The sequence below is a fragment of the Varanus komodoensis genome, unplaced genomic scaffold (assembly GCF_004798865.1).
Source record: "Varanus komodoensis strain SLA01 unplaced genomic scaffold, ASM479886v1 scaffold25, whole genome shotgun sequence".
Classification (NCBI taxonomy): domain Eukaryota; kingdom Metazoa; phylum Chordata; class Lepidosauria; order Squamata; family Varanidae; genus Varanus; species Varanus komodoensis.
The window spans coordinates 15,892,905-15,905,207 of record NW_025335661.1 but is presented as its reverse complement, the minus strand read 5'-3'; the positions used below and the strand labels follow the sequence as shown (position 1 = coordinate 15,905,207).

The 12,303-nt window shown below is 44.3% G+C and overlaps 1 protein-coding gene across 2 annotated transcripts in view; it reads right to left on the bottom strand.

Moving 5' to 3' along the window:
• Positions 1-320: 320 nt before the first annotated feature.
• The window catches only part of KCNAB1 (potassium voltage-gated channel subfamily A regulatory beta subunit 1), a 185,503-nt gene continuing 173,520 nt past the window's right edge, over positions 321-12,303 (bottom strand). For both annotated transcript variants that reach the window (XM_044432907.1, XM_044432908.1), the window contains 4 exons: positions 10,096-10,190; positions 5,620-5,740; positions 580-668; positions 321-410 (listed from right to left, as the gene is read on the bottom strand). In XM_044432907.1, the coding sequence (XP_044288842.1) occupies positions 321-410; positions 580-668; positions 5,620-5,740; positions 10,096-10,190 (395 nt within the window). The remainder of the gene's footprint in view (positions 411-579; positions 669-5,619; positions 5,741-10,095; positions 10,191-12,303) is intronic.

The window sequence follows — 12,303 nt, the reverse complement described above, 5'->3', positions numbered from 1 at the left end:
CATGGATGCCAGCACACGCCGTGCATAGCTTGTTCATCCCAGTGAAGCTTAAACAGGAGAAGCTCCCACTGAGCTCTGCCCATGGACTGAGAATTGAATCAAAACTTGAGTCTTGATTTTTTTAAAGCAGAGATGATCTCAGTTGTTTAGGGAGATCAGCTGTGCTCCTGAATTTTGGCAGAGCGCATTACCTTGAAGTATCTAGTAAACAACAGAGACTACTGAATAGTTCTAATTATAACTGGATAGTTTTGACTCAGTACTGTACTATGTACAGAGCGTTATTTTAGCCATGCAGCCCAGTTTGATCATGCAATGCATTAGGATCTGTAGTCCTTCTTGCTGTAAGGCTTGTTCCCCAAAATATTATCAATCTCGTTCACAATGTGGGAAGTCATCTTCGGAAGAACCTGTGGACACAACAAGCATACATTTGGTTTAGCTAGGGAACAGCTGAATTCTGAAGAACAGCTGAATTCGGTGATAATTTTAAGCTACAAGATGTATTTGGTCTGAATTTACAAAAAAATAAAAAATAAAGATCATTTAGCTAATCACAGAGAAGAGCTTTATACTTACCTGTATGGCACCAAGATTCTCTATTAGTTGCTCTGGATTGGAAGATCCAAGGAGAACAGAACTTACACCTTCATTACGTAGACACCATGCTGGGAATACAGAAAGCGCAGTATTCACCATGCTGGTTGTGAGGTGGTGAATTAAATAGCCAGAATCCCATCTCATACAGAAGTCAGGATGAGAAACGCACCATTTTTTGTTAAATCTGTTTGTGTTTTGCACTGTGTCAGATGTCTTCCCTTCTGGTGTCTGCTCATTGGCCAGATTAGGAATTTTGCATGAGGAAATTGTCCAAATCTATGCTAGCACAACTGTGCACATGTGCAGCCTTTTCCCCCAACAGTAAAAAAAACCCAGTCCGCTGAATCTGCATGACTTTGAAGAAGCTGGTCTGATGTCTAGAGTCTGCAGATTGGATTCATAGAAATTCAAACTCATTTGAATCTGTTGTGACTTTCTCTGCTGAGCTGATTAGGCTGCTTCAGGATGGGAAGCTTTGTAGGCAATGGGCCAGAAAATCAGGATGCAGCACATTCACAAGCTTTGCAGCACTTTTGGGTAGCCTGCAGGGTTGGCTCTGCCAGTAGGCAGAGCAATACAACTGTCCTAGGCTGCAGACACTGAAGGGCAGTTCCGTCACAGCAGCCTCTCACTATTCCTCCAGAGCCTCAACGCAATGAGGGGAGAGGTGGGCACATGCCACACTGCCCGCCTTGCCCTGCCTATACAGGTTTGCTGACCTCAAGAGTAGTGGAGAATGGTGTTCCCATTACAGTCATTGAAGGAAGCGTCAGCTGCCAGTGCTCTCAGCTTCCGCACATGGAACTGTTGGCTCCAAATGCCTTGGGCTACACCTGACACCAGGGTAAGAAACTGTGTGGTGCTTTGCACATTAAAGAAAGAATAGAGACAAATTTGGTTATGCTGCACTGCAATTTTTAATACTTTCCAGCTGTGCTGGACGACAATTCCCAGCATGCTGCAACCAGCCTCCAAATGGCAGGCAGGTAGCCTCTCTCAGCTTTGGGAGTCCTTCATCCAAGACAGCCTCAGCATCGTCCTGCCAGTGGCCATAGTGACTGGGGATGATTGGAGTTGTGGCCTAACATCTGAAGGGTATTAGGCTGGGGAAGGCTAGTTTCTCTTCAGGTACACATTTAGAGCAGTTTCATAAATTTCAGTGTTGCTATGTGCCCAACCCTTATTTGTTAGGCACTTGTTTTTAGCAAAAGAATGCACTGTTTGACCATACTGAACTCTCTTTTGCATAGGAACGACTGTGAATCCTGCATGCAGCTAGCCACTGCTTCACAAATTGCAAAACTCACGTGGATAAAGCAGCACCCACACCAGCATTAATGGGCAACATGTGCATTTTGACTGGGCAATTATTCCATGCTTGGACAGATGTGGATGATCATGAGGCACATCATCATCTTAGGCTTAGCTCTTTAGTGAAAGCAAAACTAGTTGAAGTTCAACTCCATAGCCTATCATTGTTGAAATATGAAGGTCCATAGCCTTCTCAGTGGTGGGGCCCATTTGGTGAATTCTATGACCTGAGTCCATCCTCTCCAGTTTCAGGTGTCCAGTGAAACATGTTTCTTTCTTGGACAAATTACCTACTGGCTCCTACAGAAAACTGGCATCTGGTTTTTGCTGCTTTAAAAATTGCTAACTGATACTTTATTAGTAATTATGATTATATTACATAAAATGTTTCCTTTTAAAAATTACTGATGGGTGAATTATAAACTGCTTTCTGGCTCCATATGAATGGAAAAACGGGATGAAAGTATTTGGGCAAATAAACTTAGATAAAATTATTAGATCAAAGGAAAGGGTGAGAGGTAAACTGAAGCTTATTCTATGCAGTTGCATTCTGTGACTTGCTTCATCCACCCAACTTCTGGTGCTGTCAAGAACTGTCATTTTCTCACTGACTGCAAATCATGAGACATTTCTTCCTTTTCTGTTTTGCAAAATGGTGAAACAGGATCCCCAACTTAGAAACGCAGCCTTGAATGGACTGTTTAATAAAAACAAAAAGCAAACTCTTGCCAGCATTGGAAGTGATGTTCTGAAGGCTGTTGGAACTCAATAGGATCATTTCTCCGCTCCACATCATCAATATGAAACATTTAAATTGTATCTTTGCCAAAGCAGAAAATGACAGCACAGTTAAACATGATTAATGGCCTCTTGAATTCCTGTGCTGTGTTAGCTATATTTCACCAGCCTGAGTCAATCACTGCTGTGCAGCTGCTGGAAGGGAAGCATGTGGCAAGGAGAGGAATTAAAGGGGGGAAATGCACACACGCAATCCTCGTGATTATTCCACTGCAATTCTCAGTCCAGCTTTGTTGCTGTTGTCGATAAAACTGGAGATTGCTTTTGCCTAAAGATGATGGAGTCGAGGTTGTATCTAGGATGACTCTGTGCACATTTGCATTCTGTAGACAATTGGGACTTAGCCCTAATACTGGCCTCCCCGGTACCTACTTGTAACAAGACCCGCTTCCTCTACCCACACCACAACCCTAGCGCATTCACATCATAGAACAGTAGAGCTGGAAGGGGCTAGAAGGACATTGTATCCAACTCCCTGCTCAGTGCAGGACTCCAGGTCCAAGCATCCTTGACATGTGACAATTCTCTTGAATGTCTCCAGTGTGCAAGAGGCCACAACCTCCCAAAGTAATCCATTACTGTTCTGCTCCATCAGTCAGAAATATAATCTCAAAAGTCATAGAAGAACAGTTTCCATTTTAATTCTCCAATTACTCCATGGTCTATCCTGGAGGTCTTGTAGTGTGCCCTCAAAACCCACACGTCCCACTGCTGTTTTTACTTGATGTAGCAGAAAAGGGATTTATAAAGCTTGATGACTGTTTTGCAACTTTTGTTTTTGGTCAGTTGGTTAGCTGTTAAGTTGGTCAGTGAAAATAATCACTGTTTTGAATTTTATCCAAATGGGCAAACACCACTGCCAACATTTTATAGATAGACCAATTCCTTTTAAAGCATTTTCTCCCCGGAAAAAAAGCCACTAGAGGTCAGAAAAAGCTTTTAAATATTTTGAGCTCAGGCCATTAAGTGCTTATGGGTGGCCACCCTGTTTATACCCCTGTGCATACCTTCTTTGTAAGGGATCTTCCTCCAGAACATACATGCAATTTCAGAGGGGGAGTAGTCTCAAGATCCCTAGAATCCTGTTCTTACAAGTTTCTGATCTGGATGGTTACTAGTCTTCAGTACTGCTCCCTTAATTATAAGTCACAGTGCCCCAAAGCAGAAAGCTAGCCTAGAATGAAGTGTCAGTTTGGATATACCCTTTGCAACATGCTGTATTGCAAGGGAAATTTATTTTTAAGTTATGCTTTTTTAGGGATTTAAATGGAGGAAAAAATCCTTAACAATATCGCTCAAGGCCTCACTGGGTCAACGGAACGGTTGATTTGTGTTCTGATTGAATGGGCCACAGAACACAAAATGCTGCACAGAACTAGCATACTGGGAATCTTTGAAGGACCAGCGGCTCAAGATATTGAACTTTGCCCTGAATGACCCAGGTTGCAGGGTCACTACTGTGTCCTGTTTTGTAAAGATCACTCCACTATTTGCAGTGCTATCTAGCCCATGGCTTTTTTAAAGAGAAAGAAAAGTGAGGATCAGTGGAAGTGAAACACAAAAAGGATGAACAAAAATTAGGGCCAATTTCAACTTCATATTTCCAAATAATGTTTAGAACCCTTTGCTTATAAATGTATGTATTTATTTAAAGCTTTTATATCCCGCCCTTCACAATGTCTCAGGGCAGCGATATAAAATTGCTCTTGATAAAGAGATATCTCTGAAGATTTAGGAACCATGAAAACTGGTTTCAGCAGGTTGGAGAGGACACAGAATAGCTTGTATCCTGGCCAGTCCAGCTCCCCCCCCCCCGCCCCGCCCCCACACCTTTCCAAGGTTGTCTTCCCAACCTCGGAAAGGCACCTGGTGTGACTTTTTCTGTAGTGGCTATGAGGGTGGGAAGAGCACGGGACAGATTGTACTCTCTCTGCTCTGAGGTTAGAGGGCTGACTCTGACCTTGGAAAAGAGTATTTGAATGATCCCAGAGTTCCTACAGAAAATGTCTAGGGCCCATAGGATTTCCACCTGGGTATCTCTGTCCAAAAGATAATGTATCTGACATGACGTTTTGTGCTGCAATTAGGGCTGAATGTTTAAGTTCTTATTACTAACTTGACTAATTGACTAAAAATCTTTAATCTGCTGAAGGATGCCCAGAATCAAACAGTCAGCAGATGAAAAAGCAAAACAAGTGGAAACTAGCTTCTGTGAAGTATGCACAAGAGAAGCATCCAACATTTGCATAAGCAGCGTTGTGAAAATGGTTACACACCCTGCTTGTGCAAGCATAATCCTTTATGTAGCAGAAAGGTCACCAGGACTCTGCTAGTCCCAGTTGAATCTACGGAATGTCATCCCTGGATACCACCTTGGGATCTACCCTATAGTTTTTAAAACAGGTGCTTAAAAAACACTACAGGTGGCTAGGTCCATCTCCCAAAAGGCATTCTCCATTGTGTCTTGCACCAGGAAGAAGATGCTTGCTAGAAAATGCATCAACATCTAAAAGCAAGTGATGCATGCTTTTTACTTCTGAGATGTTGCTTCTACCCAAATACGATCAGTACTGATTAATCAGCAAAAACGATGACCCAACTTGCATAGTTCTGGTTTATTTACTCCCCTCCACTGCTTCACTATGAAGTATTTTATATTCAACCTTGGAAAACAGCACAGAAAAGTATTACATACATAAATAGCTCACCATTACCAACACTGAAAAATTAGAGAAATGGGCTTTACACTGTGACAGTTTCTAGAATTTTCATACACATTAAAATAGTTCCTTCCTCTGCATGTTATTCTCACAATGCTAGGCAAGGTCAGGCATCACCAAGTAAAATGGATACACACACACACACACACACACCTGAATAGAGAAAGAGAGGAATTCCAGAATTTCTTACCCACTGCTAGCTGAGGCAGTGTACATCCAAGGCGTTCAGCAATTGGGAAGAGATCTTTCAGCTTTGTTTGCTGCTTTCTCCCTTCCTCACTCACAATCTTCTCCTTCAGCCACTGATAGCACTGGCAAATAGGGAAAACACAACAGCATATCAAAAACTAACATGACACTAAGAGTGGTATAGCTTAAGTCAGGGGTGCAGAATTTCAGAGTAAATCCGGCCCACCTGGACTACCAATCCAGACATAAGGGGTTCCTCAGATGTGTCACTCCTTCCTCTGGCTGTATCCCTTCCACAGACTGATGGGTATTTAGTGGTTTCCTTCCATCTACCCCCTTTCTAAAACAGTATTTCCTAAGGCATAGAACTTTTCTACAGGACACACTGATTATGTGCTTGTGATTCCTCTTGGTGCTTTGTGGGCTCTTCAGATGACTTCATGACCCTCCAGTTTTGTTCCTGATTTTTCAGAGCATGCTCCCAGATATTTGTAGAGAGGGGCTATCATTTTAACATGAAGAAAATGGTGCTGTTTCTCATTGTGTGCTACAGCACAACTCCAGATAGATGCCACATGGCAGAAAAGGAGGAAGGCAAGAACTCTGTCAAGAGTTCAGCGCTCAATGCTGCGACTGAATGTAAAGTAGATACAGGAATTAATGGCCTTATGCAGAAAAGTCCTTAGTGACTGGCTGTAAGAGCAGCTGTAAGTGCAAACACACTGCCATTTTGGCTCTGCTTTCTTTGCCTCTGGGCCAGCCTATCATAAGAATATGGCCCTGAGAGCTTCTCCAAAATGAAGGTTAAAAAAATCTGCTTAGGGGTAAAAGATGACACAAAACAGCCTAGAGGTAGAGAAATAACACAAGGAAATGAATCAACCCCACACTGTAGCCCTGAGCTCTTCTTTCATGTAGCATGACTGCCATTTGTACAGCCTTATCAGAAAACAAGTCCTTGCGCTCAGCATGGGCATCGGGAGGTCCCTGATGGAACTCTACCATTTCCTGCCTGGACCAGCAGGGGTGGCCATACCCATTGCACGGTGGCCTTAGCTCAGTAACCAGAAAGCTGAGCAATGGGAAATCGACCCCAGGAGAGCTGATTTCCACGGTGTCTGACAGAAAGACTAGCTCAGAGCAGAGCTGCCCTTCCGGGTGGGATCTGCTGCTTCAGAGCACCCTTGTACTCTCTGGCTGAAGAGCAGAGCTTGTGGACTTCTTTCAGTCTGTCCTCTGGAAAAACAAGGCCCTTTGCAAGCAAGGTAGCAGAGCAAGCGCTGGCTACGGGTTGTGGCTGTCCCTGGGGCAAGACCCCCTTCCTTCAGTGAATCGGCTTTCTCAACACCACAGCCAGCCACTTTCCCCCTTTCGGATCGCCACTTGCACTTGCCTGATGGACAAGTGGAAGCACCTGATGCCACCGCTGTGCAGCAAGAGGCAGCAGAACCTTTCGCAATGGTGAAGAGGAGGAACACATTTCAGGGGGGCATCTTGTCAGTGGGCCCTGCCAGCTTCTGTTCCCCTGGCGGTTGCCCAGCCATCTCTACCCTTGATGTTAGCCCTGCCAAAGGGGCAGGAAGGTGAGGTGTGGGAGGGCAGCAGGGAATGGCGAAAGGATTGATTGCCGACATACTGCAGGCACATATTTCTATGTACCAAAGCCCTCTGGTTCCTGTAAGCTTAACACAAACACCTCACACTGGGCTGGATCACAGCCAAAATACATCTAATTCATAGTTAGATGTCAGATCATTCCTGGATCTGAACGAAGCAAGAAACCTTTGAGTGCCTATTTGTAGAGCTGGGCAAATGGATTTTTCTTAAAGGCTGAAACATGTTGATGATTGCTTTCAAACACACACCACCATAATGTAACATCCTGTCATACTTTGAAATGTCAGAGAAGGCAGCTGTGAGAGGCATAGGTGCAGGACGTTATAGATAACAGGCTGTGCCGGAAGGCACTTCTTGTCTCTGGGCTATTTTGTCCCGTTTTTCCCTTTAAAAATGCTTAAAAGCAATTCTGGATACAATTTGTGGCTGATATGCCGAATTGATTCAATCAACCGAACAAGGAAAGGAAACATTGATCTGAGAGGTTCAGAGAAGACAAAAGGCAGTTGAAGAAGCACTTGTCTCAGCTGTATATCAAAGGGCAGGATCTCCCAAGAAAGGTTGTTTCCTGGCCAGCGAAGAAACCTCAGTCCTGGAGACAGGACAGCATTCCCCAACAGGTACCGCAGTGGATGGCCTTAGCCCAGTAAGCACACAGCTGGGCAATGCAAGGCGGGCTGGGTCACACACACAACTTTGTCCTCCCAGAGAGGGCAAGGGCTGGTGGCTCAAACTCTGCAATTGCTGCCCAAGGCTGCTGTTTCACTTTGGCTGTTGGCAGGGCTGGCTCTATACTTGTTCCTTCCTGGCACTACCAACTGTGCATCCCTTCACTGATCTGAGAATTGGTCCAGTTCAGGAGAGAGAAGTTGCTCAGAATGGCTGGAAGCAGCAGAGAACAAGGCTTCTGTAGCTTTCAATAGCTGTAATGGATTTTGGCAAATAATTTGCTGGAGCTTCCTCTTCTGTACAACTTTTCAAGGGTGGCATTTTCTTCATCTGGATGAAGAACTGGGTGGAACTGGCTCTCGTTACTGGCAGGTGGTGGCTCAGCTCCTTTGCACTGGATTAGCTACGAGTAAAGCCATTCTGTGGCACTGGCATCCCTGCGTATGACTACTCAGAACCATGGGAGTAGCAGAGCTTCTAATAATCTTGAATAGCTAATGCAGTGGTTAATTACTCTTAGACGTATTATAGCAGCCTACACATGGCCACCTGTTTAATTGCATCCATATATGGCATAACGATGTACAGCCACAGAATAATGGGAATTTGAAATATCCCCAGGCCTTCCTCTTAGGCTGTACTTCTTCTTTTGTGAAACCCATCATGTACTCTTCTCCAGCCTAACATCCTGAAGTTAATCCACAGGTGTGGAGCGAGAAGAGATGAGATTTTAAAAAATGGATCATTTGAACCTTCTCCAAACAGAATCTGTATCCACTTTTCTCATCTTTTGAAAACCAGAAGTTACAGTAAAGGTATTTTTTTTCCATGGCAAGAAGCACACTTAGATTTTCATTCTGTCTGGGACTAAGATGGATCCAGGAGCTGTCCTGATGCTGCAACTTCATCTATATTTTAGCAGGCAATGCAATAGACAAATGTTCTTTCTCTTTTAAAAAATCAGTCTACAAAATCACAATTTGCTTTTGTCCTCTTTCCTGCAAAAGGTGATCTTCTGATAGATCAAACCCTTCAATATTATTTTCTAGGTAGTTTTCATTGCACTCATTTCCTACTTCAGAATGTATTGAGGCTGCTTTCTTTTTCTCCAAAGAATATAAAAAGAATTCTTTCCCCCTGGAAACACGAGAGAATTGTCCTATTAGAGTAACATGCATTCAACTGACAAATAGCTTTTCAGCTGCAAGTAAATCTGAATGTTTGCTACTAATAAAAGTGTTTTGTTGTTGTTTGCCCAAAAGGCTGCAATAAATTTGAGCTCTATTACCTAAAACCATTATTCACCCAGCACTGGAAGAATGTTCCTTCACCTGTTAGTGCCCAAACAATCCTATTTCTGCCTTCAAGGGTATTTGAAAGGCATTTGTTAGGGGTACTTGAGAAAAATCCTGTACCAATAGCCAGTCTGTGCTCCTAATTTTCCTGTATGCAGCTCCAAAGCAAAGAATTGTCCTGCCCCAGATAGTCTCCATTGGTAAAGGCCTGGTAGTGTACAAGAAAATATTGTTTTTCATGACTCTTTCCACCCCCTCCAACTTGTGGGGCTGCTTTTCCTGGGCGATCAAACATTGATTTCCTGCAGATAAAATCCACATATTGCTTAATGAGTATGAAGAGCCCATGTATATTTCAGTATGTTCCCTTTTAAAAATGCATGCAAGTTGGTGAGAAGCCCCTTCTGGCCTTACCACTCCTTGTCCACCTTTTGAAACGAACCACAAAACACATCTCTGTCCTCTTCAGCCTTGATGAAGTAGTACACATCTTTTGTACTTGGATATGCCACTTGTGATGAGCAAGACAACCTGTTCACCAATCAGTGCAACCAGTTCCAAGGCCCTTGCTCAGCAGTTGCTTTTCAGGGATTGAGTCCACCACGGCAGTGTCGCCTTTGTATGCAGGGCCTCATCTGCAAAAGCCTTCTCCAACTTTGGCTCCTCGAGAGGTCTTGGCCTGCAAAACCCCAGCCAGGTTGGACAAGGCTAATTTATGATTTAAGAAATGGTTGCCTGAGAAGATGGAGGTTAAAACAGGCACCCACTTCATAGGAACTCTGAGCCAGGGGTCAGACTAGATGGCCCAGGAGGCACCTTCTGACTCGCTCTGTTTCTCTGTTTCTATGTTTCTGCTCCTTCCTTCTGCACCATTTTTTTGACCTTGGGAAAAGTACCTTCAGGGAAGCTCTTGAGCTTTCAGGGATTCCATTGGCGTATTTCCCTGAGATTATTCCACAGGCAAGCGGAGACCATGTCATTGCGCCGACACCTATGAGCCAACCAACCAGACAAAATGGCACTGAGTCAGTCCCGATGGAATGCTGTAATGTCACTGCTTGCACATGCAGGCAAACATTTCTTCATCTACTGCTGCTCAGGGCATGATATATTACATAACTCAATAAAACCAAATATAAACCCCAAATAGACAAGGATTACTGGTAAAGAAAGGCTACATCATCTGTTTGTTAAGTTTCGAAAAAATACTCAGGGAGGGAGATATGACAGAGATTTATAAGACTATGTATGGTGTGGAGAAAGTTGAATTCTAACCCCATAATGTTAGAATTGGGGTCAACCAGTGAAACTGACCTGCAGGGCATTAAGGAAAGATGAAAGGAAGTGCTTCTTCACACAGATCATAGTTAACCTATGGAATCTGTATTGAGACGGGCCAGTTGTGGTGATATTCACCAATTTAGGCCAAAACTAAACGTTCAGCAAATCTGCAGAATGGACCTGGATTTGGGTCAAGACCATAGCACTTCGGGAGAGTTGTGTGTTAAACTTTCCTCCCCATTTTCCCTCTGCAAGTGCACCCATTACACATGTGTTTGCGTGTATAATTCTTTTTTTTTTTTTTTTTGGGGTGGGGGGAGAGGAATGGTAGGCAGAATTGTTTAATACTTCACTTCTGCAGCAACATAGTTCAGCTGCAGATGCTTTCAAAGTCAGGAGTATACATTGCTAGGCAATCTGAAAACAGTGGAGTTGATATATATATGCACTTAAGCGCAGCTGCTCATGCAAGTGCACATACACATCATCTGCACAATGGGGGCCATTATGCGCATTCAAGATTTCCCAGCCTCTTAACCCCCTGAACCAAGTGGGGCCATGCCTGCTTATTCCAGAGTAAAGAGGATGCTTACTCTGGAATAAGCAGCCACATGACCAGCAGGATGCTTGGACTGGCTCTCAGAAGGCTGGAAAAGGGGATGAAACAAACTCATGCGGATGAGGCTGCAATGGGCTACTGGTCTCGACAGATCTACATGCTTTCAGGGTTGGAGGTGGCACAGTTCTGAGTGCCACCAGCTGGGGAACCACAGCAGAAGAAGTCCCTAAGTCCTGCATCTGGTTCCAGTGCGGGAAACAGGACGCTGAGTCAGACAGGCATTCGGTCTGATCTAGCAGGGGTCTGCTTAAAGAATTGAGGGTACAATCTCAGGCAAGTTTAGACAGGAAAAATGTTCTACAACACCCAGCGTGCCCCTGCTAGACATGCTTGCTGGGGCATGCTGGGAGTTGTAGGATTCCCCCCCCCCCCCACGGCTAACCATGCCTAGGAATGCACTTTTATAGAGCCAAGATGTGGTGAGGGCCAAAAGCTTAGATGGTTTTAAAGAGCAAATAAAGCAAATTCATGCAGGTCTGCAGTAAAGCTTCCATCATCAGTGCAATGCAGTGCATTTCTGAGGAAAGTAAAATAAACAGGAGAGTGTGTAGAGAGTGGGCCAGCCTCTCGCACACTGCGGTGGGAGTTGTGGCCATTGCCATTGCCATCGTCGGATTCCGAACAGGAGGAGAAGCAAGGTGTGGGGTGGGGAGGGAAGCCTTTAAGGCTTCAGAGAAATTTCTCAGGCTGAGCACATGAATTAGCCTATTTTGGAAGGAACGAAGGGTTTTCTGGAGATTAAGCATGTGCAAGATCTAGTCCTTGTCCCAGCAAAGAGTCATCAAGAGAATTGGAGGGGCTTCAGCTTTCATGCTGTCTTGCCCACCAGCAGCAAAAGTCACTTTGAGGATGGGGCCAGAAGATTTATTAAAAGGGAGTGACAGAGGGGAAGTTTACAGTCTGGATTCAACTCTGCACATGAACAGAGGCTCCTCCATGCAGCTTTGATAGAAGCCTATTTAGAGCTCAAGGTGTTCTGTTATCTGTGGAGTCTCAATAAAGAGAGCTGCATTTTCAAAGGACTGCAATAGCAGGACACTTGTGAGCTTCTTGCAATGGTCACCCATTGCAAAAAGAGGATGCTGCACTAGATGGATCCGCAGGACTCTGGGTAGAAAATACCCAACTTGTCTTCCTGCCTTGGGCTCATCTCACACATGGGCTGTTTGCACTGATCCCATTCCTCCTACCAGAAGCCTGGATG